We start from the raw sequence: 23,806 nt of genomic DNA, 5'->3' as shown, positions 1-23,806 counted from the left end.
CAAAAAAAAAAAAAAAAAAAAAAAAGAAAATGATAGGAGAGGACCCCATTCTCCCTCCACCCCTAGCCTCCTCACCTCTGCCATAAAGGGGCACAGAGAGAGTGCCTCTGCCTCTGCTTCCTACCTGGGACCTGAAGTTTGGGTGGTGGAGCTAGGGCTTTGGGATTCCTCCCCTCCCTATGCAAATATTAACATCAATGTTTCTTCTTTCTTTCTTGCTTTTTTTTTTTTTTTTTTTGGAAAAAGAGTCTGTCTGTTGCCCAGGCTGGAGTGCAGTGGCACAGTCTTGGCTCACTGCAGCCTCCACCTCCCAAGTTCAAGTGATTCTCCTGCCTCAGCCACCTGAGTAGCTGGGACTACAGGTGCATACCACCACACCCAGCTAATTTTGACATTCTTAGCAGAGTAGGTGGGGGTTTCACCATGTTGGCCAGGCTGGTCTTGATCTCCTGACCTCAGTGATCCGCCCGCCTCAGCTTCCCAAAGTGTTGAGATTACAGGCATGAGCCACCTCATGGCCACCAATGCTTCTTAAACTATTGTGTACTTTACAATCACCCCAGGGAACTAATTTAATATGTAGGTTCCTGAGCTCTTCCACGGATGCTGAGTGCCCTGACTGGGAGGTTCTGCTTTCCAAGGGACTTGGATGCTGGGGCCAAGAAGTCAGGTGAGTATCATGGAGTCTGATGGCTGGGAAGCTATAGGGGTTGGTAAGGCTGTTCTATCACAGGGCTTGTGGTCCAGCCTGGGCTCTGCTCACCTGTCAGGTATCTCCCTGGGATCCCCTGGTTCAGGCTGTTGGGCATTCCTGGGCCCCTCGGGGCTGAAGCTCCCTTTCCCTTCCAGGATGGCCTGCACCACAGCCACAGGCAGCGGTGGGGGGGCTGTCACGCAGAAGTCACACTCGTTTGGGGCCAGGGCCAGCCCGGCCTCGCCATCCCCCCCTGGACTGGCCGGCTCTTCTTTGAGCAGTGCCAGGCCCTTCTCCCTGCACCGGAGAAAAGCTTCAACCAGACCCTGGCACTGACTTCTCCCCCTACCCCCACAGCCATCTGGGCTGCCAGCCCCTCCCCCACAGGCCTCCCAGGGGCAGCCCTGTCCCCCTTACCTCCTGCCATCACTGGAGGGAGAAAGCCTGGTCCCCTCAGGGGATGGAGAGTCTTCTGGGATGTCAGAGATGATGGGGCCCCTGGCCCTGTGAGGGCTGAGGCCCAAAGTTGTCTCTGGGAGGGGCTGTAAGTAGAAGGCTAGGCCCAGCCCTTGGCCTGTAGGCACAGGGAGAGCCAGAACCCCACCAACACCCACCTGGGCCAGGTCTAAGGGAGGTTTGAGGGAGGAGGTTCAGTCCATGCTGGAGGGCCTGGGTCTGGTTGGGGGAAAGGCTGGCTTCCATCTTCTCTTCCTTTTAGGGGATGGGGAGAAGGAACAGGCTCTCCATAAGCCCAGCCATGCCCTCAGGAAGGGGGCAGAAGACAAGCCTACCGACTGGATGAAGTAGGGGTCCTGCAGAAGGGCACCAGATAGGGAGCAGGTGTTGAACTTGGCAGGTGTTGGGCAAGAGCTCCCCTCATCCAGCATCAGGGACCTGTGTGGTTGAGCAGGGCATAGGGAGGGGTGGGGCAGGGTTAGCCCCCATGCCCCTCGGCCTGCACTTCCCTCCCTCCCTCAGGCCCCAGCAGCCAAGTCAGCAGAGCTGAGGCCTGTTGCCAGGGCGTCAGTCACATGCTGGAGGTGGAAGGGGCTCCCCCCAGAGATGGGGGCCCTTTGGGGGTAGAGAGGGGAGGGAGGGAACCTGGTTTGAGCCCCAGGCCCTCAGCTGTTGGGAAGCTTTTTGAGGGGAGGGGGTAGGGGGCTGCTGGGGTTGGAATTTGGGTATAAGGTCCAGAAATGGGAGGATCTGGGAATGGGGGTACCAGGTGGTGGAGTTGGGGAAAGCAGATCCTAGATGGGGTGAGGAAGCCTGTAGTGCAGGGGGAAGGATGAGGATTGCTGGTGAAGGAGTTTCTGGAGGAGAAGGGATCCTTGCAAGGGGACTTCTGTGGGGTCTTGGAAGTAGGTGTGGGCCTTCCTGGCTTTCTCACTCACAGCTTTCTCTTGGCTCCGGCATTGCTTGGACCCGCCTGAAGTGGCCCAAAGAGACACTGGATCAACTGAAGATAAAGCAAAGGGTTAATTCATATTTTGGACCCCGCCCCCACCCCAGGCACTTCCAGGTGAAGGAGGGAGGTCTAACAGGGGCTCTGGGAGACTGGACGGCGGAATAGGGTTCCTGAGGAATGGGAGGAATAGGGTGTCGAGGAGTAGGAGGGAGAAGCGAGGCATGAGGAGAGGAACACCTTGCCGATGACCCGGTGCTGCTGACCGTGGCTCTGCCGAAGTGTCACCACCTCCCGCCACAAGATCTCGTTCTGCCTGGGGAAGGAGTGGGAGGGTGCAGAGGCATCTGAGAGTTCGCCCAGTCACCACCCCCCACAGAATGGCGAGGCCGGGGAGCCAGGAAACCACCCCGACGATCTAGAGATCTCCCATAAGCCAGGGCCAGACAGAGGAAGGGGTTCCCAGAACCACCAGGCGGCCAGTTTTGGTCTCATCCCGAACCCCCAACCCTGCCCCTCTTTCCCCGCCACCTGCGCACTGCCTGAGCTCGCGCAATCGCGCCTCGGTGCTCTCCTGCACTCCCCTCAAAGCCTGCACCTCGCCCAGTAGTCGGCCCAGGTCCTCTGGCCGCCAGCGGCCATCCTCTCCGCGCAGTGCCGGCACCTGAGGGTGGCAGGCACCGTCGGGACTGGGTCGCAGGAGCAAGGCCGGCAGCCCCAGCACCCCGCCTCGGCTCTGCTTATTCCCGAAGGCCGCCCACACCTTGCGCCGCACGCGCTCCAGTAGCTGCTCTCGGCCCCGCACGAAGCTCGGGTGCTGGAACTCGACGTGGTCACGCTCCGGCCTGAGCAGGCCGCCCTGCTCGATGCTCACCACCTTCCGAAAACCGTCTGAGGAGTGGGGCGTGGGGGCGTGGGTCACCCCATCCCCTGCACCAAGTCCCCAGTCCCCGCCCCCCGCCCGGCCCTAGGCACTCACACATGTTGAGTTGGCGTACGAAGCTCGCCATGTTGCTGTGCTTGAAATACTGGGGCAGCACTTCCTTGGCGAAGCGGCTCTGGTCGCTTACAAGGAAACTGGTCCCGCTCTACCAAGAACGCCGCCCGCCCACCGTGCGGGCGGAGACCAGGAGAGTGAGCGGTGCCCGCCCACGGCCAGTCCTGCGCTCTAGCGCGCGCACTGGCTCATGGCTCACGCTCACTCTGGGGTCCAAGCCTGCCGCTTCATGGGTCGAGGCCAGGCCAGAATGGGCTCTAAGGCCTAGCCTGGAGCGACCACAGTGAGTCCCTACCCCCAGCCAGACCCTAACTCCACACTCCGTTCTCAGAAAGGAGAGGCTGACGGGTTCCAGCCCTGGGCAGGCCCCAGCCCCGCAATGTGACCCTGAGCTAGACCAGCCCTTCCCATCTCCTGGCCTCGGTTTTCCTATCTGTCGGATGGGGCGGGTGGGAACTAAATGGCCTCGAAGGTCCCTCGGGCTCTAGATCTCCAGGACGCAGGCTCCTAACCCTTCTTCGGCCAGAGGAAACCCCCATCTCGCACACTCCAAGGTGAACTACCCTAAATGGCTGAATCCGGGGATCCACGGCCCAGTCTCAGGCGGGAGTTGGGCGGACATGGGTGTTCACTGACGTGGAGGGACCCCGGGACCACTAGGGGAATTGAGGGGCCCCGGCCCTCACCGGGCTCCAGCGGATCAGGTGGTCTGTGCCTGGGTCGCCCACCAGCGCCCATAGCTTGCCAAGAAAGGCAGGCACGGGGCTGGGTCCTGGCTCCGTGGGCAGCACTGCTGGCGCTTCCTGCATGGTGCAGTCTCGGCCCGGCTCAGCGCTCGGGCCTGGCCGGGGCGGGCTGGTCAAAGCCACGGAAAGTGCTGCGTTTGCCGCCCGCTCCGCCCTACTCCGCCCCGGGGCGCCGGGTCAGGCGGGGGCCACGTGCGAGCCCGCGGGGCGGGGCTCGGACAGCTGCCGAGGCTCCAGCAGACAGAAAGGGCTGGCTGGATGGGATGTGTGAAGTGGAGTGGAGAGGTAGTGTGGGGTGGGGTGAGGTGGGAGATGGATTCGAGTTCCACCCTTCTCAGTCCCTCTATTTCCTTCTTTGTTCTACGGGAGAAATCGCTGGTGCGCGACCTGGTGTGGGCTGGGCAAGTCCTAGAAGGCGATGGCCAGAGACACAGTGAAGCCCCAGGCAGGGCAAGCAGATAGGATAGGGTGTGGCGGGGAAGCACGCCCCCGCCCGCCGAACCCCAGGACACAGTCAATCCTAGGGTGCGAGTGCCTCGCCCCTGACCCCCACACCCTTGTCAGACCGGAGGACCTTGAGGAAACCCCACCTCTGCCGGGATGGCTCCTCCGGCCTCCGCGCGTTCCCCGCCCTCCCCTTTCAGATCCGATCCGCCTTTCACAGGACGCAGAGACGCTGCAGGATTTGTTTATTTCACATTCACCCCTGAGGCCCGGCCCGCGCCGGGGCCGCGGAGCTGCAGAGCCCGCAGAGGGGTGGTGGCCAGCGGGGGCAGTGTGTCCAGGACCGAGCGGGCGGGACTTCTGCAGAGGGTGAGAGCAGTGAGTGGACTCAGGGCTCCCAGGAATGGTCCCGATACCATCCCACAGTTCCCACTCCGTAGAGACCCGGGGGGGCAACAATCCCGAAGGAAGGCGCTAGCAGTCAGGACGCACCTGGACACCCCCGTCCCAGCTCAGAGCGCTTACGTTCGCGGGAACGGGGGGAGAAGTCGCCCAATCACGCCACTGGCGTGGGCCGCCAAGGATAAGGCTCGCGCGTGAGCTTGAGGGTATAGGTGCGCAGGCGCGGGCAGTGCATGCGGAAGGCGTTCAACACGGAGGGGCTCACCACGCAGAAGCAGTGCACCTCGCGCAGGCCCGCGCAGCGCGCCGCCAGCTCCTCCAGCGCGGCATTTAGCCCGGCTGAAGCGGCTGCGCACACCTCGAGCGCGCGCAGTGTTGCGGCGTAGTGGTGCGCCGCAAAGCGCACTGGGCCTACGGTGTCGCCTGAGAGGTTGAGGCGTAGCGCAGCCACGGGGACCGCTGGCTGCAGGACGCGCGTCACGCTCTCGGCTGGCAGCGCGGGCTCCAGCTCCAGCTCCACGGCCAGCCCAGGGTGGCGGCGGCGCAACGCAGCCCAGGCTTCGTTGGGCAGGGGGGAAGCGCGCGCATCTTCGGGGCACGCGCAGCGCAGAGTCAGGAGCGCGAAAGGTGAGCGGTCTGGTGCGGCCAGCGCTTCGAGGGTGGCATGAGACAGACTGGCTAGGTGCAGGCCGAGAGCGCGCAGGCGCGGGCAGGCCCCCAGTAGTTCGAGCACTGATCCGGGACCCACGCTGTCCACTAGGGTACTGTTATCCAGAAAAAGGCTGTGGAGCTCGGGACAGCTGCGCGCCGCCCGCAGCACCAGCGCGTCGTCCAGTGTGAAGGGCAAGCGCCGCAGGTCGAGGTGGCGCAGCTCGCGGGCCGCCCCGCATACTGCGTGCACAGCCTCCAGGACGTCGTGGCCCGAGTCGAAGAGCGGCTTTTCTCCGCGGCACTCCAGGCAGAGGCCTCGCAGCCCCAGGGCACGGCCCGCCAGAGCCATCAGCAGTTCGATGGCTGCCCGGCGACTCGGCTCCCTCGATGGCTCAAATTCCAGCCGTAGGTTGTGAACGTGGTCAAGACAGGCGGACAAATTAGGTGGCAGCATGCCTTCCAGCTCACATTCGCAACTTGGGTTGGAGTCGTGCAGAAAAGGCCTCGGCTGAGTCCCCGAGACCAGGGGAGAAGCCTCTACCTACCCCTTAGCTGGGTTTCCAGCTGCCATCCCACTTCCTGCCTCCCTCCCCACCTCTCTGTCCAGACCTCACCTGTTGCCCCAAAGGAGGGAATTCCCATCCTATCCTTTTAGAAGAGTTTAGTGGCATCTGCCACAGGTTGAAACCCGGGTATGGGGAACCAATGATATTTTAGGAACTGGACTTTCTCAGCTGTCTCTAAGGTGTCTCGGAGTGGCCTCTGGACTGCTAGGTTGGAATTCCGCCTTTGCCATTCCCTAGCTGAGTGATCCGTGGGAAGTGATTAAGCCTCTGCCTCAGTTTCCTATCTAGGCAATGGAGGTAATGATAATACCGATCTACCACACAAGGTTTTCGTAAGGATTAAATTAGTTAATATATGTAAGGCAATTAAAAACAATGGTTGGTATGTGTTGGGCAGTTAATAAATGTCAGCGATTATTTTTTAATATGGGGGAGTCAACCTGAATCTCTGCCTAGCCCACGACTCCACAGAGAAGGTGAAAGGGAGGCAGGGTGAGGGGTGTGGAGGAGCAGGCTCACCTGATTTTTGTGTCGTGCCACACGGCGCTGGAGGTAGCAGCGGCAGCCCAGGCCCTGCAGACCCTGGCGGCTGTAGCACGGTCCTTCAGGGACAGGTGGCGGAAGATGAGCGCCAGCAACTCCTCTGGCAGTTGCTCTCCAGGCTCGGCCATGGCCCAGATCCGGCTGGGGTGGGAGGATCCGCCACTCCCAACAGCTCTGGCCTGGAGAAAGAGGGACGTCTCTGGGCTCAGGAAGGCGCAAAGCGTTACAGGAAGATCGATCTTTGCTGTACAAATGCATGTGGCCTGAGGAACTGAGGCCCTCTCAGACAGCATGGGGCATCAGATAACCCTAACACTTGTTCACAAAGCAGATTTCACAGCCTCACCTACTAAATCAGGTTCTCCTGAAAGGGTAAGGCCCAGGAATCTGCATTTCAACAAGCCCCGGGTGACTCCACAGGTTCCACGTTGAGAAACCCCCCCCCTTTTGTTTTGAGACTGGGTCTCGATCTTTACCTAGGCTGGAGTGCAGTGGCGCACTGACAACTCACTGCACCCTCAGTCTCCCGGGCTCAAGCAATCCTCCCACCTCAGCCTCCCGAGTAGCTGGTACTACAGGGGCAAGCCAGCAGCCTGGCTAATTTTTGTAATTTTATTGCAGAGACGAGGTCTCGCTTTGTTGCCCAGACTGGCCATGAATTCCTGGGCTCAAGCGATCGGCTCGCCTCGGTCTCCCAAAGTGCTGGGATTACAGGCGTGAACCACCATGCCGGGCCTGAGAAACCCCATCTTAACACCGCGGGTTAGTAGCAAGTGAATGGAGGGTTAATAAGGCGGGAGCATTAATGTAGACTTTTCTTTGTCCGGGACCGTGAGCCAATCAGGAAGTGGGGCGTGGGCGGGGCACAGTTGGATACGCCCGGAGAGGGGAGACTTTTTCCCCGCCTCTGCCTCACCGGCGTGTGTCCCGGGTGCTTCCTAAGACAGCCCCACAGGGTGAAAAGAAGCTTGGGGCTCTGGGACCTGACAGCTCTAGTGCCTGAGGGGCTCAAAGTTCAAATTTCGACCCCTGAGCAGCCCTGGCTCCCGCGGGCAATTTGGGTTCGGCTGGAACTCCGCAGACCCACCCCGGAGCGCGGCCTTTACCGGGGGATGGGGTTATCGGAACGTGTGCGTCCTCTTTGAAGTTGCCAATCTTGGTGTTTTGTTTTGAGATGGAGTCTAGCTCTGTCGCCCAGGCTGGGGTGAAGTGGCGCGATATCGGCTCACTGCAACCTGCGCCTCCCAGGTTCAAGCGATTTTTCTGCCTCAGCCTCTTGAGTAGCTGGGATTACAGGTGGGCGCCACCACGCCCTGCTAATTTTTGTATTTTTAGTAGACACGAGGTTTCACCATAATGGCCAGGCTGGTCTCGAACTCTTGACCTCGTGATCCGCCCGGCTTGGCCTCCCAGAGGTCTGGGATTACAGGCATGAGCCACCGCACCCAGCCCCCAGTCTTGTTTTAAGGTTCCTGAAGGTTTGCATACACAAGGCTTCACATCAGTCGCCAGTTAGTGTCCCCATATCTTCCGGGCTAAGTTTCTCACGGAATTTGTGGCACGTGTTTCCTGGGGCTTCAGATACGCTCTGCCAGGCTTGTACCTGGGACCCATGAGCACCCCGTTTTCAGTGCCCAGTCGTAGCAGCTATCATGCAGCCGGATTCCCAGAGGCACCAGAAAATTCTGGTCTACAGAGGGCTCCCCGTTTCTACCAAAGTCTGGCAGCTCTCGCTCTTCTGAGCCCCCGGCCTCGTAAGAATCGCAGACCCCCAAAGTCCAGGTCTTCCTGCCGTCTAAACCTGGGCGCCGGTGTCTTACCTGCTCAGCGGACTAGATGGGCTTTGCCCGGGGCTAGAGACTGACTTCAGAGGACAGCAGGCGGGAAGCAGCCACCGGGGCGGGACACGCGGGCGGACAGGGTGTCTAGGGCTGGAGCGCCGCCCCAGAGCCTCCGCGCACACCCGGAAGCGGCGCGAGTGGAGCGGAGCCTGGCGGGCGTGGGAACCCAGGCCCGGCCGAGGTGGCCAGGTTAGTGTAGAGGGTGGGTGCGTGGGTGGGCTCCCCAATGCGGGCGGGAGCGGAGGTGGATCCTGGCTCCGAAGCGTGGGCGCGGCGCAGATGTCACCAGCGGTTGCTCCAGCCAGCTGGTGGCGGCGGCCTATTGGGCTGTTCTAATGGGAGGCGGGGGGCTGTGTGGAATTTGGTCCCCGCAGGCTCTTTTTCCCTGACAGGGCTTTCAAGGGGCAGTAGGGCCCTGCGGGAGAGAGGGTGGGGGAGGAGGGGCTGGTTCTGAACACTTCCTTGAGCGGAGACCCCTCTGCCCACCCCAGCTAATCGCAAGTGCAAAATGCCAGCTTGAGGGTGGGCTAGTGGGAGCCTGGGAAGCTGCCCTCGAGCGCTCAGGAGCAGGGTAGCTGAGTAGGGAGTGTGCCTGGCGAGTCGCCAGGAGTCGCAGGCTTTCAGTTCTGGGCCACTCCCACAGGCGGTCCCGGTCCACCCAGCCAGAGGTGGGGCTTCTCCCGGGACTGTTAGGTGTTCAGGGGCACCGTGCTTGGCTTGCCCCTGGAAATAGGGGCAAACGTTGTTAGGTTGATACCCAAGTGCCCCACAGTTTCCGCCCACCAAGATTTCTCAGGACCCAGCCTGGAAGCCTCAGCCCCGCCCAAAAAGGGACGACTACAGGTGGGTGGGGCGCGGGGATTCCCAAGAGGGGCTTCTGTGAAAGAACACGTAGGAGGAGCTGCCAATCAGCGGATGGCAAAACTAGGGCCCTGGCCTCTTTACCCTGTTAACTCGACCTCCAGCCTGGCTCACCTCCGCCATCTGTCTGGTAGTAGTGAGTGTGACGGAGCATCCCCCATCTCCAGGTTCCCAGAACTCCCCGCGTCCCCCCACATCCCCCCCGCAGGCATGATGCGCAGACACTGGTCCCGTTGAATCCCCACTTCCACCCTTTGGGGTGGGACCACATCCATCTAGTCAACACTCCCACCTCAAGAGGCTAGGAAGACTTGAAAGGGAACGTTTCCAGGAGAGGTTCCCACTCTATCCTACTTCCCAGCCCACTTTCCTAGGACTCTCCGCCAGTCTCACCTCCGTGGCTGGCTCCCTGCCACGTGCTCCTGGACCCACTTGTCACTTGCAGGGCTTCCCTTGTTTTTCTTGTTTTGCTTTCAAGGAAAACAAATTTATTTTGCTCTTTTACTACAAAGAAAATTTATCTCCTTCACATGAAGCAGGAAATATTGCTAAATACAAAGAAAATAAAAATCACCTATAATCCTTCCCCACCCCCACCTACCTCCCTCTATCCTGCCCAGTGATAAACAAAATGGAAAGTTCCTGTTAATATCCAGGCTGTGGTTTTGAGTAAGTACACAAGTCTTAATGTTTTCTTTTCTTTTCTTTTTTGAAACAGTCTTGCTCTGTCACCAAGGCTGGAGTGCAGTGACATGATCTAAGCTCACTGCAACCTCTGCCTCCTGGGTTCAAGTGATTCTCCTGCCTCAGCCTCCCGACTAGCTGGGACTACAGGCATGTGCCACCACACCTAACTAATTTTTTGTATTTTTAGTAGAGAAGCGTTTTCACCTTGTTAGCCAGGAGGGTCTCCAAAAGTGCTGGGATTACAGGCTTAAGCTACCACACCTGGCCCAATGGCATGATCTTGACTCACTTCAACCTTCACTTCCCAGGTTCAAAGGATTCTCCTGCCTCAGCCTCCCAAGTAGCTGGGATTACAGGTGCCCACTACCACGCCTGGCTAATATTTTTGTATTTTTACTAGAGACAGGAGTTTCACTATGTTGGCCGGGCCTCCCAAAGTGCTGGGATTACAGGTGTGAGCCACTGGCCTAGCCAAGTGTTAATGTTTTCTATGAAAAGATTAGGAGGCCAGGTGTGGTGCCTCACACCTGTAATGCCAGCACTTTGGGAGGCTGAGGTGAGCAGATCCCTTGAGCCCAGGAGTTTGAGACCAGCATAGGCAACATGGTGAAACTCCATCTCTACTAAAAATATAAAAACTAGGCCAGGCACAGTGGCTCACACCTGTAATCCCAGCACTTTGGGAGGCTGAGGCAGGCAGATCCTGAGGTCAGGAGTTCGAGACCAGCCTGACCAACATGGTGAAACCCAGTGGAAAGAAAGAAAGAAAGAGAGAGGGAGGGAGGGAGGGAGGAAGATAAAAGCTAGCCAGGCATGGTGGCATGTGCCTGAGGTCCCAGCTACTCGGAAGGCTGAGGTGAGAGGATTGCTTGAGTCGGGAAGGTCAAGGCTGCAGTGAGCTGTGATAGTGCCACTGCACTCCAGCCTGGGTGACAGGGCAAGACCCTGTTTCAAAAACAAGAAAATTAAAAAAACAAAGGTTGAGAATAGTGGCTCACTCCTGTAATCCCAGCACTTTAGGAGGCCAGGGTGGGAGGGTCACTTCCTGTTCCTCATGTAAATAGATGGCTGCTGGGGCCACCCCATTTGTCCTGCCCATGGCTAACACTCAGCAGTCCTCCCAGCCCACCATATATGAACCTTGACGACTGGAGTGCACAGGAGTGTGACTGATGAGGCAGGAGGTAGGGCCTTGAGCCCATGATACTAGGAAAAGGATGGGCAGGAAAAGGGTGAGGTGGGAAGAAAGAAGGAGGGCAGTTCCTTACTTGCTGTCTTATGGGGTAGTAACTGGGAGACCTCTGAGCTGTGGCTCAGTGCAGTGGTTCCCTGGCTGGTAATTTTGCGCCTGCTAGTCCGGGGCTAGGTTTTTGCCAGAAGATGGGTGAAGGAGATACCAGCACCAAGGGGCTCTGGCTTTTTCTGGACAGGGAGGGAATAGAACAATTTGTGTTGAAATGACTGGAGCCAAACTCCAAGCACTTTATAACAAAAAGGAATTATTTAGCTCACATAACTAAAAAGTCCAAATGCAATAGCTTCAGGGACAGCTGGATCCAGGAGCCTAGTATGGTTAGGAGTGCACTTCTCAATCTCTTGATTGTTTCTTTCTGTGTCAGCTTCACTCTCAGCCAGGCTCTTCTCAAGCAGTGGCAAAGAAGAGCTGCCCTTTCCTTCCAGTTCAGCCCCAAGGGAAGGGAAATTAGTGCCTCTTTCCTATTGGCTCATCCAGGGTTGTAGGGTTGATTCTTATTGGTCAAACTTTAGTCCTATACTCCGCCCTGAACTAATCACTGCAGAAATGTGAATGAAATATGAAGATTGGCCAGGTCTGGTACACAAGCCCGGCCTGGAGCTAGGGAGTGGGACACAGGCACAGGAATTAAGAAGGAGAAGGGAAGTCCCTAAAGGTAAGACAGGCTTGGGGGAGGGAATCTGGGTAGATGCAAACTACAGGTGTCCTTTGAAGTGAAGACAGGAGGTTTAACCTTAAGGCTGAGGTCCTCCAGAGATACTGGGCTCAAGTCTATTCAGAAGGCAAGGCCAGGATATGGGCCTGGTTGGCTTTGGGGCATGGGCACCATCCAGAATGAAGGTGTCTCCTGTCCACTTCTATAAGAGAGACAGAGGCCTGAGGAGGAGGCAGAGAAGAGCTGCCTCTGCTCCCCCTCCACTGTGACTCTGGGTCCTTTCCCTGAGAAGGTAGTTGGGGGACAATCCTTTCTGCAAGTCTGGGGTGGGTGGGACTCTGTACAGAGCCAGGAGCTCAAGGGGCTGCCTGTGAGATGGTGAACTTCTGTCTCAAGTATGCCAACTAGTGTTGGGGACACCTGAACCTCATGGGACTTGAGGCTACTGTGGTGGGGACAGCTGAACCACCTGGGGCTGGACAGTTGTCTCCAGGACAGAGGGAGGGAGATGAACTGAATACCCAACTGTCTCCATCTCCAGGAGGTGAGATGGCAGCTGGGCAAAATGGGCACGAAGAGTGTGTGGGCAGCGCATACCTGTTTGTGGAGTCCTCGCTGGACAAGGTGGTCCTGTCGGATGCCTACGTGCACCCCCAGCAGAAGATGGCAGTGTACAGGGCTTTGCAGACTGCCTTGGCAGGTGCATGGGTGTGCTGGCATGTGGAGAGGAAAGAGTGGCCTGGGGCATTTTGTGGGAGGGGCTGAGGCTGCAGGTCCTCTACTTGGTGGGCCTGGGCTTAGCCACCTTTAGGTAAAAGATTTGGGGTGGGAGGAGGAAGATGGAGGACCCCTGGCTGTGTAGACTCTGTCCTCTCTGTTTGTGTCATGACCTTGAGGGTATATGTGCGTCCTCGAGTCAGTGTATGATTTACTTCTTTGTGCACTAACGTCCTTTGCTCGATCCCCACCCCCTCCACCAGCCAGCTCACTCCTTTCTACTAATTGTGGATGCCTCTCTCCTCTTTTCCTCTCTTACTGCAGCACTCCTTGCTCAAGACTCCTCCCCAGTACCTACCCTTCCAGGCCCCGCTTTCCCATCTCAGGGCAGAGGCCACAGGAGGCTGAAGCGGGTTGGGGGATCTGTTCGTGGCCTCAGAGCGGCGAGAGCCCCTCTCTTCTTCCCGAGCAGTGGGAGCGGAGCTTGGTGGAGGCTGAAGACCTGAGACCTCCCGCCCTCCTCTGCCCTGCTGGCCGCCTACCCAGAAGGCCTGGTCGCCCAGGGAACATGCTTCCTTTTCTGTGCTACGAAGTCACTCTCTTGCTAGTTCTTTTTTTTTTTTTTTTTTTTTTTTTTTTTTGAGACAGTTTCACTCTTGTTACCCAGGCTGGAGTGCAATGGCACGATCTCGGCTCACCGCAACCTCCGCCTCCCGGGTTCAGGCAATTCTCCTGCCTCAGCCTCCTGAGTCGCTGGGATTACAGGCACGCAGCACCATGCCCAGCTAATGTTTTGTATTTTTAGTAGAGACGGGGTTTCACCATGTTGACCAGGATGGTCTCGATCTCTTGACCTCGTGATCCACCCGCCTCGGCCTCCCAAAGTGCTGGGATTACAGGCTTGAGCCACCGCGCCCGGCCATCTCTTGCTAGTTCTCATTTGGGACATGGGAGCTGGGGCTAGGTGGCACCCACTCTTGAGGTGCTCCCTGTGATAGGTCCTGGCCTTCTTTCTGGGTTGCTGCTGTTTGCATCCCAATTTGTGCTTCCCATCTGGGTACTCTGGAGTAACTGCACCCTAGGTCAGGGGATGGGACGGGGCTTGACCACAGGCCTCGCCCCTCCTCCGGCCGCTTGGAGAACGGCCGAGCTTGGGGACCGTCTGGCGCCTGACCGCCCAGCGCCTGACAGCCCGCCTCCGCAGAGAGCGGCGGGAGCCCGGACGTGCTGCAGATGCTGAAGATCCACCGCAGCGACCCACAGCTCATCGTGCAGTTGCGATTCTGCGGGCGCCAGCCCTGCAGCCGCTTCCTCCGCGCCTACCGCGAGGGGGCGCTACGCGCCGTGCTGCAGAGGAGCCTGGCGGCCGCGCTCTCCCAACACTCGCTATCGCTGCAACTGGAACTGCGCGCTGGCGCCGAGCGGCTGGACGCTTTGCTGGCGGACGAGGAGCGCTGTTTGAGTTGCATCCTGGCCCAGCAGGTGCGGCCGGGCTGGGGTCAGGATGGGGTAGGGCGGGGATCCGCGGCCAAGCCCCTGGTGACTGCAAGTTCCCTTTCCCTAGCCGGACCGGCTCCGGGACGAAGAACTGGCTGAGCTGGAGGATGCGCTCAGGAACCTGAAGTGCGGCTCGGGGGCCCAGGGTGGCGACGGGGAGGTCTCTTTGGCCCCCTCGCAGCTCCCCGTGCCCTCTCTGTCGGAGGTGAAGCCGCGGCCGCCGCCAACGCCTGCCCAGACTTTTATGTTCCAGGGTCAGCCTGTAGGTGAGGTGCAGGCGGAGAGGCAGGGTCACCAGGAGGTTGGAGTCTGGGGAGCAGCAGGGTCGTCGCCGGGTGGGGATGGGTGGGATCAGCGCTGGGCGCCCCCCCCTCACCCCGCTTCCTCGCTCCTTCTGCAGTGAACCGGCCGCTGAGCCTGCAGGACCAACAGACGTTTGCGCGTTCCGTGGGCCTCAAATGGCGCAAGGTGGGGCGCTCGCTGCAGCGGGGCTGCAGAGCGCTGCGGGACCCGGCGCTGGACTCGCTGGCCTACGAGTACGAGCGCGAGGGGTTGTATGAGCAGGCCTTCCAGCTGCTGCGGCGCTTCGTGCAGGCCGAGGGCCGCCGCGCCACTCTGCAGCGCCTGGTGGAGGCACTTGAGGAGAACGAGCTCACCAGCCTGGCAGAGGACTTGCTGGGCCTGACTGATCCCAATGGCAGCCTGGCCTAGACCAGGGGTGCATCCAGCTTTTGGATAACCTGGATGGCCCCAGGGTTCCTTCTGCTGCTATTGCTGAACCCTTGTCCATCCACGGGACCCTGAGACCCCATCTGGCCTATCATCTGCTGGACTTGCTGAGGCAGAGTTGACTGCCTTCCCCAGGAGCCAGACTGGCACCCACCGAGCCCGCTGGGGGTGCACCACTGGGGATTCTGCCTCAGGTACTTTGATAGAGTGTGTGGGGGACCTGCTTTGGAGATCAGCCTCAACCTTCCCCCACCCCAGAAGTGGGACTTACAGCCAGCCCTTACAGTTTCACTTATGAAGCACCTTGACCTTCAGTGTCCTGGACTTCATCCTGGGTGTTGCAGATACTGCAGTGAAGTAAAACATGAGTCAGTCTTGCCTGCACCCGGCTCACACTCAGCATGGGACCCCGAATGTAAAGCAATGATAAAGTGTAGCATGGTTTTTGATGTGAGAAATACAAGTAGTAGTGGCTTACACCTGTAATCCCAACAATTTGGGAGGCAGAGGCAGGAGGACTGGTTGAGCTCAGGAGTTTGAGACCAACTTGGGTAGTCCCAGCCACTTAGGAGGCAGAGGTGGGATGATCTATGGAGCATGGAAAGTTGAGGCTGCAGTGAGATGTGATTGAGCCACTGCACTCCAGCCCGGGCTACAGAGTGAGACCCTGTCTCAAAAAAGAGAGAAGTTGTGGAGGATGGAGGAAGGGGCCTAACCTGAGTGGGGAACAGGGAGTAAGCTTTCTGGAGGAGATCAGTGTTGAGCAGGCATGGGGATGGGGTATCTAGAGAAGGGCAGTGTTCCGGGAACCTGCAGCCTCAGGCGAGGGCTTGAGAAAGGGGAGAGAGAGGGACGTTAGAAGGACAGTTAAAAGTGGGTGGATCTGGCCGGGTGTGGTGGGTCACGCCTGTAATCCCAGTATTTTGGGAGGCCAAGGTGGGCAGATCATGAGGTCAGGAGATTGAGACCATCCTGGCTAACATGGTGAACCCCGTCTCTAGTAAAAATACAAAGATTAGCTGGGCGTGGTGGCACTCACCTTATAGTCCCAGCTACTTGGGAGGCTGAGGCAGGAGAATCACTTGAATCCGGGAGGTTGAGGTTGTCGTGAGCCGAGATTACACCATTGCACTCCAGCATGGGAGACAAGAGTGAAACACTGTCTCAAAATAAATAAGTAAATAAAAATAAAAACAAAATAAATAAATACAATAATTAGCTAGACATGGTGGTATGCACCTGTAATCCCAGCTACTTGGGCGGCTGAGGCAGGAGAATCACTTGAATCCAGGAAATGGAGGTTGCAGTGAGCCAAGATCGCACCATTGCACTCCAGCCTGGGCAACAGAGCGAGACTCTGACTCAAAATAAAATAAAATTTAAAAAGTGGCGGATCTGTGGGTTGGTGGACTTGCTGAGACCTGGAGCTGAGGCTGATCATGTGGCGAGAAACCTTTGAAGGGTTTTGGGAGTTAAGTCTGGGAGGCTGGAGGCTTATTTATGTATTTTTTTAATTTATTGATGTTTTTGAGACAGAGCTTTGCTCTTGTCACCCAGACTGGAGTGTAATGGCGCAATGTCAGCTCACTGCAACCTCTGCCTCCCAGGTTCAGGCAATTCTCCTGTCTCAGCCTCCCAAGTAGCTGGGATTACAGGCGCCTGCCACCATGCCCAGCAAATTTTGTATTTTTAGTAGAGACGAGGTTTCACCATGTTAGTCAGGCTGGTCTCCAACTCCTGACTTCAGATCATCCACCCACCTCAGTCTCCCAAAGTGCTGGGATTATAGGCATGAGCCCCGCGCCCGGCCAAGACTGGGGGGTTGATGAGGATGGGGTTGAGGAAAATGGTGGCCCCAGTCTGGGCAGTAGCAGTAGAGGTGGAGGGAAGGGGATGACCACCAAGAGCTGTGTGGGTGGAAGAGTAACAGGCCTGGTGACACTGAGTGAGGAATGGGCTGAGAGTGGGCCCTAAGTTTCTGCCTTTGCCAGTTGAATGGTGAGTTGGACTGCCTGCTAGGATGGGAACTCCAGGGGAAGTTAAGGCTTGCTCTATTTGGGACAAGTTGGACATGATGTTCTTGCAGGGCATCCATGGAGAGAATGTGAGGACAGCTGGGTCTGTAGTTCTGAGCTCAGGACCAAGGTCCAATCTAAAGACTGATGAATAGACAGGTGGGAGTGGGTGGGGTGGCCCCAGGTGATGTCCTGAAGGACACCAACCAGAAAGGCAACACCCAAAGAGGAAGGAGGAAAACCAGAAGATTTGAAAGCCAGGGGATTACACACCTGCTATAATGGAGGCTGCCGATCAGTCAAGACTGAAGAGCATCTGCTGGACTCAGTTATAAGGAGCTTACTAGGCAGGGGTCCTTCTGAGTTATGGTGGGGGCAGCCAGAAGCTGTATCACAGGAGGGAATGAGAGGTAAAGCCGCAGAGAGAGCTGGAGCAGAGGACTCTTGATTACTTTGTGACCAGAAAGAAAGAGTGAGTTTCAGGGTGGAGAGTTGGATTGTTGTTGTTGCTTGCCAGGTTGGAATGCAGTGGCTAGATCTCGATCTCGGCTCATTGCAGCTTTCATCTCCCAGGTTCAAGTGATTTTCCTGCCTCAGCCTCCCAAATAGCTGGAATTCCAGGCATGCGCCACCACACCCAGCTAATTTTTGTATTTTTAGTAGAGACAGGGTTTCACCATGTTGGCCAGGCTGGTCTTGGACTTCTGGCCTCAAATGATCCGCCCACCTCGGCCTCCCAAAGTGTCGGGATTACAGGTATAAGCCACCACGACTGGCCTTTTTTTTTTTTTTTTTTTTCTTTTTTTGAAAGTCTCCCTCTGTCACCCGGGATGGAGTGCAGTGGTGTGTTCTGGGCTCACTACAACTTCCGCCTCCCGGATTCAAGTGATTCTATTGCCTCAGCCCCCTGAGTAGCTGGGATTACAGGCACCCACCAGCATGACCAGCTAATTTTTGTATTTTTATTTATTTATTTTTTTTTTTTGAGACGGAGTTTTGCTCTTGTTACCCAGGCTGGAGTGCAATGGCGCGATCTCGGCTCACCACAACCTCCGCCTCCTGGGTTCAGGCAATTCTCCTGCCTCAGCCTCCTGAGTAGCTGAGATTACAGGCACGTGCCACCAGGCCCAGCTGATTTTTTGTATTTTTAGTAGAGATGGGGTTTCACCATGTTGACCAGGATGGTCTCGATCTCTTGACTTCGTGATCCACCGGCCTCGGCCTCCCAAAGTGCTGGGATTACAGGCATGAGCCACCGCGCCCAGCCAATTTTTGTATTTTTAGTAGAGATGGGGGTTTCACCATGTCGGCCAGGCTGGGCTTGACTTCCTGACCTCTAGCAATCCACCCACCCCAGCCTCCCAAAGTGTTGAGATTACAGGTGTAAGCCACCACACCCAGCCAGAGTTGGCTTTTTAAGGTCGAACATTGGTGGGAAGAAGCCATCAGGAGCAGATCTAGCCCTTGCGCAGAGGATGGGGCTGGGTTCTTAGATACTGGTGGAGGCTGTCTATTTCAGGCTCCACCGCATGCTCTGGGACCAAGGAAGAGAGAGCTGGCAGCTGAGCTGGGCAGGGACTTAGCCCTCCATCCCAGACTACCTCTGTCCACCTGGATCCCAGAGCAATCCCTTAACCAAGGCCTCCTCGAGGAGCCTTCCCAGGCTGTCCCCATCCCTGCCAGTCCAGTATGACCTGCAGCAGCACAGGCCTGATCATTTCTACCTGCAGGAGGCTATTCTGGGGACCAGGGAATTCAGAACTGCACCTGGGTCCGGGCTCAGGTTCATTAGCCCCCGGAGAGATAGGCTGAAGTGCTTGCCTGTGAAATTAAAGCAGACTAGGTTGGCCCCCTGTTCTGTATCCCAGTGGATGGATGAGAGGGGCAAGGAAGGACAGATAGAATCCTCGACTGGCCGGCCACGGTGGCTCACGCCTGTAATCCCAGCACTTTGGGAGGCCAAGGAGGTCGGACGATGAGGTCAGGAGTTCAAGACCAGCATGGTCAACATGGTGAAACCTTGTCTCTAGTAAATATACAAAAATTACCCAGGCGTGGTGGTGGGTGCCTGTAATCCCAGCTACTCAGGAGGCTGAGGCAGGGGAATCGCTTGAATCCGGGAGGTTGCAGTGAGGCGAAATAGCGTCACTGCACTCCATCCTGGGTAGCAGAGCGAAACTCCCACCTCAAAAAAAAAAAAGTATCCTAGACTGAATTTCAGAAGACCCGGGGGCAGAGCTTTCTGGCCCTTGGATTCTGGGCAAGTCACGTAACTCCGCAGGAGCCCCTAGTGTCGCCATCTGGGCATGAAGGAGACCTGCTGGTAGGGTTGTCCTGAGGATTGGGTGGGTTGCCTTGTTTGTCCCGTGCGTGTGTTTACTGGAGGTCGGAAGCATGGCAGAGCCAGAAGTGAGAAGGCAGCCATGTGTCTCAAGGGCAGCGTATGCACCCTGCCTGATGGAATCAGGGCTGCTGAGGACAGGCCTGCAGGACAGGCCCGGGATGGTGGCCAGGTTCATGCGCATTTGGAACTGGCCCGGTCGCTCGGGGGCTCCTTGCAGCCTAGGCTCCGCCCCACTCTGGAGAGGCAGGATGGGGAGTGGAGCGTTGTGGGGAGCTAACCAGAGGAGTTGATGCTTCTTCCCAACCCCCGGAAAGGCGGATTTGGGGTGTGAGCACCCAGAACAGGCCTTCCCAGAGGAACTGTGAGGAGGCTCCCTCTCAGGGATTAGTCCCCACTCGGAGGTTGGAGTCCTCCTGGCGCCGGGGCGGAGCTGAGCTCCAGAGGTCCGGGCGCGCACAGCTGGAGGGTCACGTGGCACGGCCCTGGTCCCCCTTCCTGCCAACGCTGCATCTGGCTCGGGCCGGTCCCTGGCGGCCCCTGGGACCCTGCGCTGAGTCCCGGAGGCCAGGGCGTCCGGGGCTGCGCCACTTCCGAGAGCCAAGCGTGAGTGTCAGGACCCCAGGGCCCGACGTTGAGGGGATGGCAGGGGTGGAAGGGATTCGGCCTCAGCATTGGGGAGGAGGGAGGTTAGGGGCCGAGGCTCCCTGTCTCCCTGCCCGGCCCTGGGGCGCAGTCCTGGGCCGGAGCTGAGGCTGGGGGAAGTTGGCTACATGGGGGAACTTCTTGTCCCTTCAGGCTGCCGGTCCCGGCCGGGAGGAGGAGAAAGACGCCAGGGGCTCCACCGCCGGTTGTTGGAGCCCCCCGGGGCGTGGCCTCCCGCCCCCTTGTCTGGGGAGGGCGGGACTCGCTGCCCGCCGCAGCCGACTGCGACCCTTCCAGGGGAGGGAGGGCACTGGCAGCGCGGAGATGAGGAGGAGGCTGCGCCTACGCAGGGACGCTTCACTCACACTGCTCCTCGGCGCCTCCCTGGGTCTCCTACTCTATGCGCAGCGCGACGGCGTGGCCCCAACGACTAGCGCGCCTCAGGCGCCAGGGAGGGCGGCACCGAAGCCCACCCCCAGACCCCGCACGTTCCAGTTACCCGATGCGGTTGCAGCCCTGCCGGCCTACGAAGGGGACACGCCGGCGCCGCCCACGCCCACGGGACACTTTGACTTTGCCCGCTATTTGCGCGCCAAGGACCAGAGACATTTTCCGCTGCTCATTAACCAGCCGCACAAGTGCCGTGGCGACGGCGCACCCGGTGGCCGCCCGGACCTTCTCATTGCTGTCAAGTCGGTGGCAGCGGACTTCGAGCGGCGCCAAGCCGTGCGCCAGACGTGGGGCGCGGAGGGCCGGGTGCATGGGGCGCTGGTGCGCCGCGTGTTCTTGCTGGGTGTGCCCAGGAGCGTAGGCTCGGACCGGACCGACGCAGGAGAGGTCGGGGGCCAGCGAACCCATTGGAGTGCCCTGCTGCAGGCCGAGAGTCGTGCATTTGCGGACATCCTGCTCTGGGCCTTCGACGACACCTTTTTTAACCTAACGCTCAAGGAGATCCACTTTCTAGCCTGGGCCTCAGCTTTCTGCCCCGACGTGCGTTTCGTTTTTAAGGGCGACGCCGATGTGTTCGTGAATGTAGGGAACCTCCTGGAGTTCCTGGCGCCGCGGGATCCAGCCCAAGACCTGCTTGCTGGTGACGTGATTGTGCAGGCGCGGCCCATCCGCACGCGGGCCAGCAAGTACTACATCCCCGAGGCAGTGTACGGCCTGCCCGCCTATCCTGCCTACGCGGGTGGTGGTGGCTTTGTGCTTTCCGGAGCCACGCTGCACCGCCTAGCTGGCGCATGTGCGCAGGTCGAGCTCTTCCCCATCGACGACGTCTTTCTGGGCATGTGTCTGCAACGCCTGCGGCTCACGCCAGAGCCTCATCCTGCTTTCCGCACCTTTGGCATCTCCCAGCCTTCAGCCGCGCCTCATCTGAGCACCTTCGATCCCTGCTTTTACCGCGAGCTGGTTGTAGTGCACGGGCTCTCAGCTGCTGACATCTGGCTTATGTGGCGCCTGCTGCACGGCCCACATGGACCAGCCTGTGCGCATCCACAGCCTGTCGCTGCAGGCCCTTTCCAGTGGAACTCCTAGCTCCCCACTATAGCCCCAAGCTCCTTACTTGGATCCAGGATGGAGCGGGAGGAAGCTTGAAGGAATTTCCCAGGCAGATCACCAGGTGCCTGTCTCCACAGGATCCTCACCGGGTTGAAACCCAAGTAATGGTGACCCTTTGAGCTGGCCAAGGCTGGGTGGTAGAGGACCATCTCTTGTCTAACAGGCCTCAGAGAAGCAGACATGTCTGGTCCTCCTAGTAGCACACACGTGTGTTCAGGTGGAGTGGCAGGGACTCATGGAATCCTACCACACTCCTGGGTTTGGAACCCCTAAGGCTGACACGGACGCATGCAGGAGCCCCCACAGGGAGATGAAGGGGTCCCGGCCGCCACAGCCTTCATGAACCTGGCAGGCACTCTGCCACAGCTCTATCTGAAAACAGACATTGTGCTTCCCACAATCTCTCCTGGGCCCAGGTGTGGCTGAGCACCAGGGATGGAGCCACACATAAGGGACAAATGAGTGCACGGTCCTACCTAGTCTTTCCCCAGCTCCTGAACCCATGCAACAATGCCAGTCTCCCACTGGAGGCTGTATTCCCTCAGAGGAGTGAAGGAATGTCTTCCCCTGAGACTCCACAGCTATTCATTTCCCCGTATTCTTCAACCACTCCCTTGCTCAAAAAACCAATACTCACACTTAGCTTAGTACAAACATCCCAGCAACAGCACATGGCAGGCCATTGCTGAGGGCATAGGTGCTTTATTGGAGAGGGGATGTGGGCAGGGGATGAGGAAGGTTCCCCCATTCCAGGAGGATGGGAAGAGTCCTGGCTGCCCCTGACAATGGGATATGCAAGGGGCTCTGCCCAGGCCACAGTCCAGATGGGAAGACACCAGTCAGTCACAAAGTCATGGGAGCGCCACACAAGCCTGGCTGTAGGCCCAGGAACCACATAGGGGCCTGAGGCAGGTCCCCTGCACATTCATCATTAAACTATACAGGATGAGGCTGTACATGAGTTAATTACAAAAGAGTCGTATTTACAAAAATCTGTACACACATTTGAAAAACTCACAAAATTGTCATCTATGTATCACAAGTTGCTAGACCAAAATATTAAAAATGGGATAAAATTATACATTTCTCTTCTCAATTCTTTTCAAAAGGATTAATATTTTTAAAGCACATATATGCTACTTTCCATTAGCAAGACCCATGAAGGGACTGAGCAGCCAAGCCTTCCTTGAGCCCCCAAAGGCTTTGAGCCATGGCCCAGCCAGGGGCTAGTGCCCAGGGTTGAGGCAGGGAGCCAGCCCACAGTGCAGAACAAAATGCTGAAACAACAAAAGTAGGAAGATGTCTTTGGCTAAAACTTTGGCATTAAATAAAAGAGGCAAACAGGATGGAAACACGCAGCCCTGCCAGCCAGGTTGTGGCAGAGCAGGGACACAGGCAATCTTGAAAGCTGACTCCAAGAGGGGTGAGAACCAGGCCTGGGCATGTTCCTGGATGGTAGAAAGCTGTGTTTCAACCAGTTTGGTGTGCCCAGGCAGGGAGCACGTGCAAAAAAGGAACAGGGAAGGGCAGGTGGGCCACCCTGGCCACAGCCAGCTTATCAAGTAACTAAAGTGGATGTAGTGCAAATGTCGCAACCAAGTATTACAGACACGCTACCTGCTTGCCATAAGGGTCACGTGGCAATGTGGGGCCAAAGGCAGGAGCTTGTTCTTATCCTCAGTGCCTGTGCCCTCAGTCACAGAAAAAGCCCCAAGTCTTCCCAATGTGCATGTGACAAGGGTTGATGTGTCCTGCCTCCTTGCATGTTAGTTGAGAGCTCCTGGGTCCAGGAATCAAGGCTCAAAGTTTGTGCTTCTCTTTGCAGTCTGTGTCCCCTGCTGACATCAGCAGGCCGAGGACGGACAGAAGAATATCTGGGCCGCTCAGCCCATGGCAGAGTACCCAGCCTGAGACCAACTTCAGAATATCACAGCAGCCCTTCAACACTGGCCAGGTGTCCAAGAAAACCCACAGGGTGGTACAGAGGCCCACTGGGCAGGATGTGATGCACAGTTACATGGGACAGAGGGGCATGAGTGGTGATGTCCCTAGGGGAGCTCCGATGTTCTCAGGTGGGTACCAGGCCTAGGGGGGCCATACAGGGTCACCGAGGCAATGTGGTTGTTCTGCATGACCTGGTGTGAGAAGAGGACAGTGGGTCAAGGGGTAGAGGTAAAGGGATGTAGACCAATCCTGTGCAAGAGGGCTGGAGGTTGTGTGACACAACTGCACGTGAGGGCTGGGCTTCCCGACTCCTCAGCCTCCCCTGGTTCATGCTAAGGGCCCCTCTGCCTGAGATCTGCCTGTTTATCAATGGTTGATACATAGCCTTTACCACGGCCATTTGTCCAGTCCTTCTGGAACTGTTAAGTGTCTGCTGGAGATACTGGCATCCACAGGGAAAACAAGGGCAGCTCCTCCTTCTGCCAAGTCACTGGGGCCTCCAGAGCCACTCACTACCCTACAATGCATTCACCTGCCACTGGAGGGCCCTCAACACCCTCAGCTGGGCCCCACTTGCCCTGTGGTTCCCCCTTCCCTTCTATACTCATGTT

The 23,806-nt window shown here is 57.8% G+C and overlaps 5 protein-coding genes across 16 annotated transcripts in view; 2 read left to right on the top strand and 3 right to left on the bottom strand.

Annotated features, from left to right (window-relative positions):
• Positions 1 to 4,496, bottom strand: part of HSF4 (heat shock transcription factor 4) — a 5,885-nt gene extending 1,389 nt beyond the window's left edge. For 2 of the 4 annotated variants that reach the window (XM_032284170.1, XM_032284171.1), the window contains exons 1-9: positions 3,783 to 4,418; positions 3,079 to 3,187; positions 2,863 to 2,990; positions 2,639 to 2,763; positions 2,340 to 2,415; positions 2,089 to 2,153; positions 1,486 to 1,588; positions 1,112 to 1,236; positions 764 to 991 (exon numbers count right to left, since the gene is read on the bottom strand). In XM_032284170.1, coding sequence (XP_032140061.1) covers positions 764 to 991; positions 1,112 to 1,236; positions 1,486 to 1,588; positions 2,089 to 2,153; positions 2,340 to 2,415; positions 2,639 to 2,763; positions 2,863 to 2,990; positions 3,079 to 3,187; positions 3,783 to 3,905 — 1,082 coding nt within the window. In that variant the 5' untranslated portion in view covers positions 3,906 to 4,418. Of the gene's footprint in view, positions 1 to 44; positions 178 to 763; positions 992 to 1,111; positions 1,251 to 1,485; positions 1,589 to 2,088; positions 2,154 to 2,339; positions 2,416 to 2,638; positions 2,764 to 2,862; positions 2,991 to 3,078; positions 3,188 to 3,782 lie in introns of those variants that run through there. The other 2 variants (XM_032284173.1, XM_032284172.1) reach the window with 2 other exon arrangements.
• A 22-nt stretch (positions 4,497 to 4,518) lies between these two features.
• Positions 4,519 to 8,377, bottom strand: FBXL8 (F-box and leucine rich repeat protein 8). Its single transcript, XM_032284181.1, has 3 exons — positions 8,269 to 8,377; positions 6,425 to 6,627; positions 4,519 to 5,815 (listed from the first exon to the last, which is right to left on the bottom strand). The coding sequence occupies exons 2-3, from the start codon at positions 6,574 to 6,576 to the stop codon at positions 4,843 to 4,845; spliced, it is 1,125 nt and encodes a 374-aa protein (XP_032140072.1). The 5' UTR covers positions 6,577 to 6,627; positions 8,269 to 8,377; the 3' UTR covers positions 4,519 to 4,842.
• Positions 5,272 to 15,148, top strand: TRADD (TNFRSF1A associated via death domain). Of its 5 annotated transcripts, none has more exons than XM_032284187.1 (5): positions 5,272 to 5,315; positions 12,289 to 12,447; positions 13,669 to 13,946; positions 14,029 to 14,227; positions 14,362 to 15,148. In XM_032284187.1, exons 2-5 carry the CDS (start codon positions 12,297 to 12,299, stop codon positions 14,670 to 14,672), a joined length of 939 nt encoding a protein of 312 aa, XP_032140078.1. In that variant the 5' UTR covers positions 5,272 to 5,315; positions 12,289 to 12,296; the 3' UTR covers positions 14,673 to 15,148. The 5 variants fall into 5 exon arrangements, with proteins under 5 accessions (XP_032140078.1, XP_032140076.1, XP_032140075.1 ...); XM_032284185.1 differs by lacking the exon at positions 5,272 to 5,315 and adding an exon at positions 5,797 to 6,202; XM_032284184.1 differs by lacking the exon at positions 5,272 to 5,315 and adding an exon at positions 7,901 to 8,478.
• B3GNT9 (UDP-GlcNAc:betaGal beta-1,3-N-acetylglucosaminyltransferase 9) lies at positions 14,762 to 22,330 on the top strand. Of its 2 annotated transcripts, none has more exons than XM_032284179.1 (2): positions 14,762 to 14,884; positions 19,845 to 22,330. In XM_032284179.1, exon 2 carries the CDS (start codon positions 20,016 to 20,018, stop codon positions 21,225 to 21,227), a length of 1,212 nt encoding a protein of 403 aa, XP_032140070.1. In that variant the 5' UTR covers positions 14,762 to 14,884; positions 19,845 to 20,015; the 3' UTR covers positions 21,228 to 22,330. The 2 variants fall into 2 exon arrangements, with proteins under 2 accessions (XP_032140070.1, XP_032140071.1); XM_032284180.1 differs by lacking the exon at positions 14,762 to 14,884 and adding an exon at positions 18,919 to 19,652.
• Positions 14,924 to 23,806, bottom strand: part of CUNH16orf70 (chromosome unknown C16orf70 homolog) — a 45,066-nt gene continuing 36,183 nt past the window's right edge. For 3 of the 4 annotated variants that reach the window (XM_032284174.1, XM_032284175.1, XM_032284178.1), the window contains one exon: positions 21,898 to 23,386. In XM_032284174.1, coding sequence (XP_032140065.1) covers positions 23,300 to 23,386 — 87 coding nt within the window. In that variant the 3' untranslated portion in view covers positions 21,898 to 23,299. Of the gene's footprint in view, positions 15,038 to 21,897; positions 23,387 to 23,806 lie in introns of those variants that run through there. The other variant, XM_032284176.1, reaches the window with a different exon arrangement.

Source organism: Sapajus apella, unplaced genomic scaffold, assembly GCF_009761245.1.
Source record: "Sapajus apella isolate SASKATOON/1434 unplaced genomic scaffold, GSC_monkey_1.0 scaffold15, whole genome shotgun sequence".
Classification (NCBI taxonomy): domain Eukaryota; kingdom Metazoa; phylum Chordata; class Mammalia; order Primates; family Cebidae; genus Sapajus; species Sapajus apella.
This window is presented reverse-complemented; position numbering and strand designations above follow the sequence as displayed.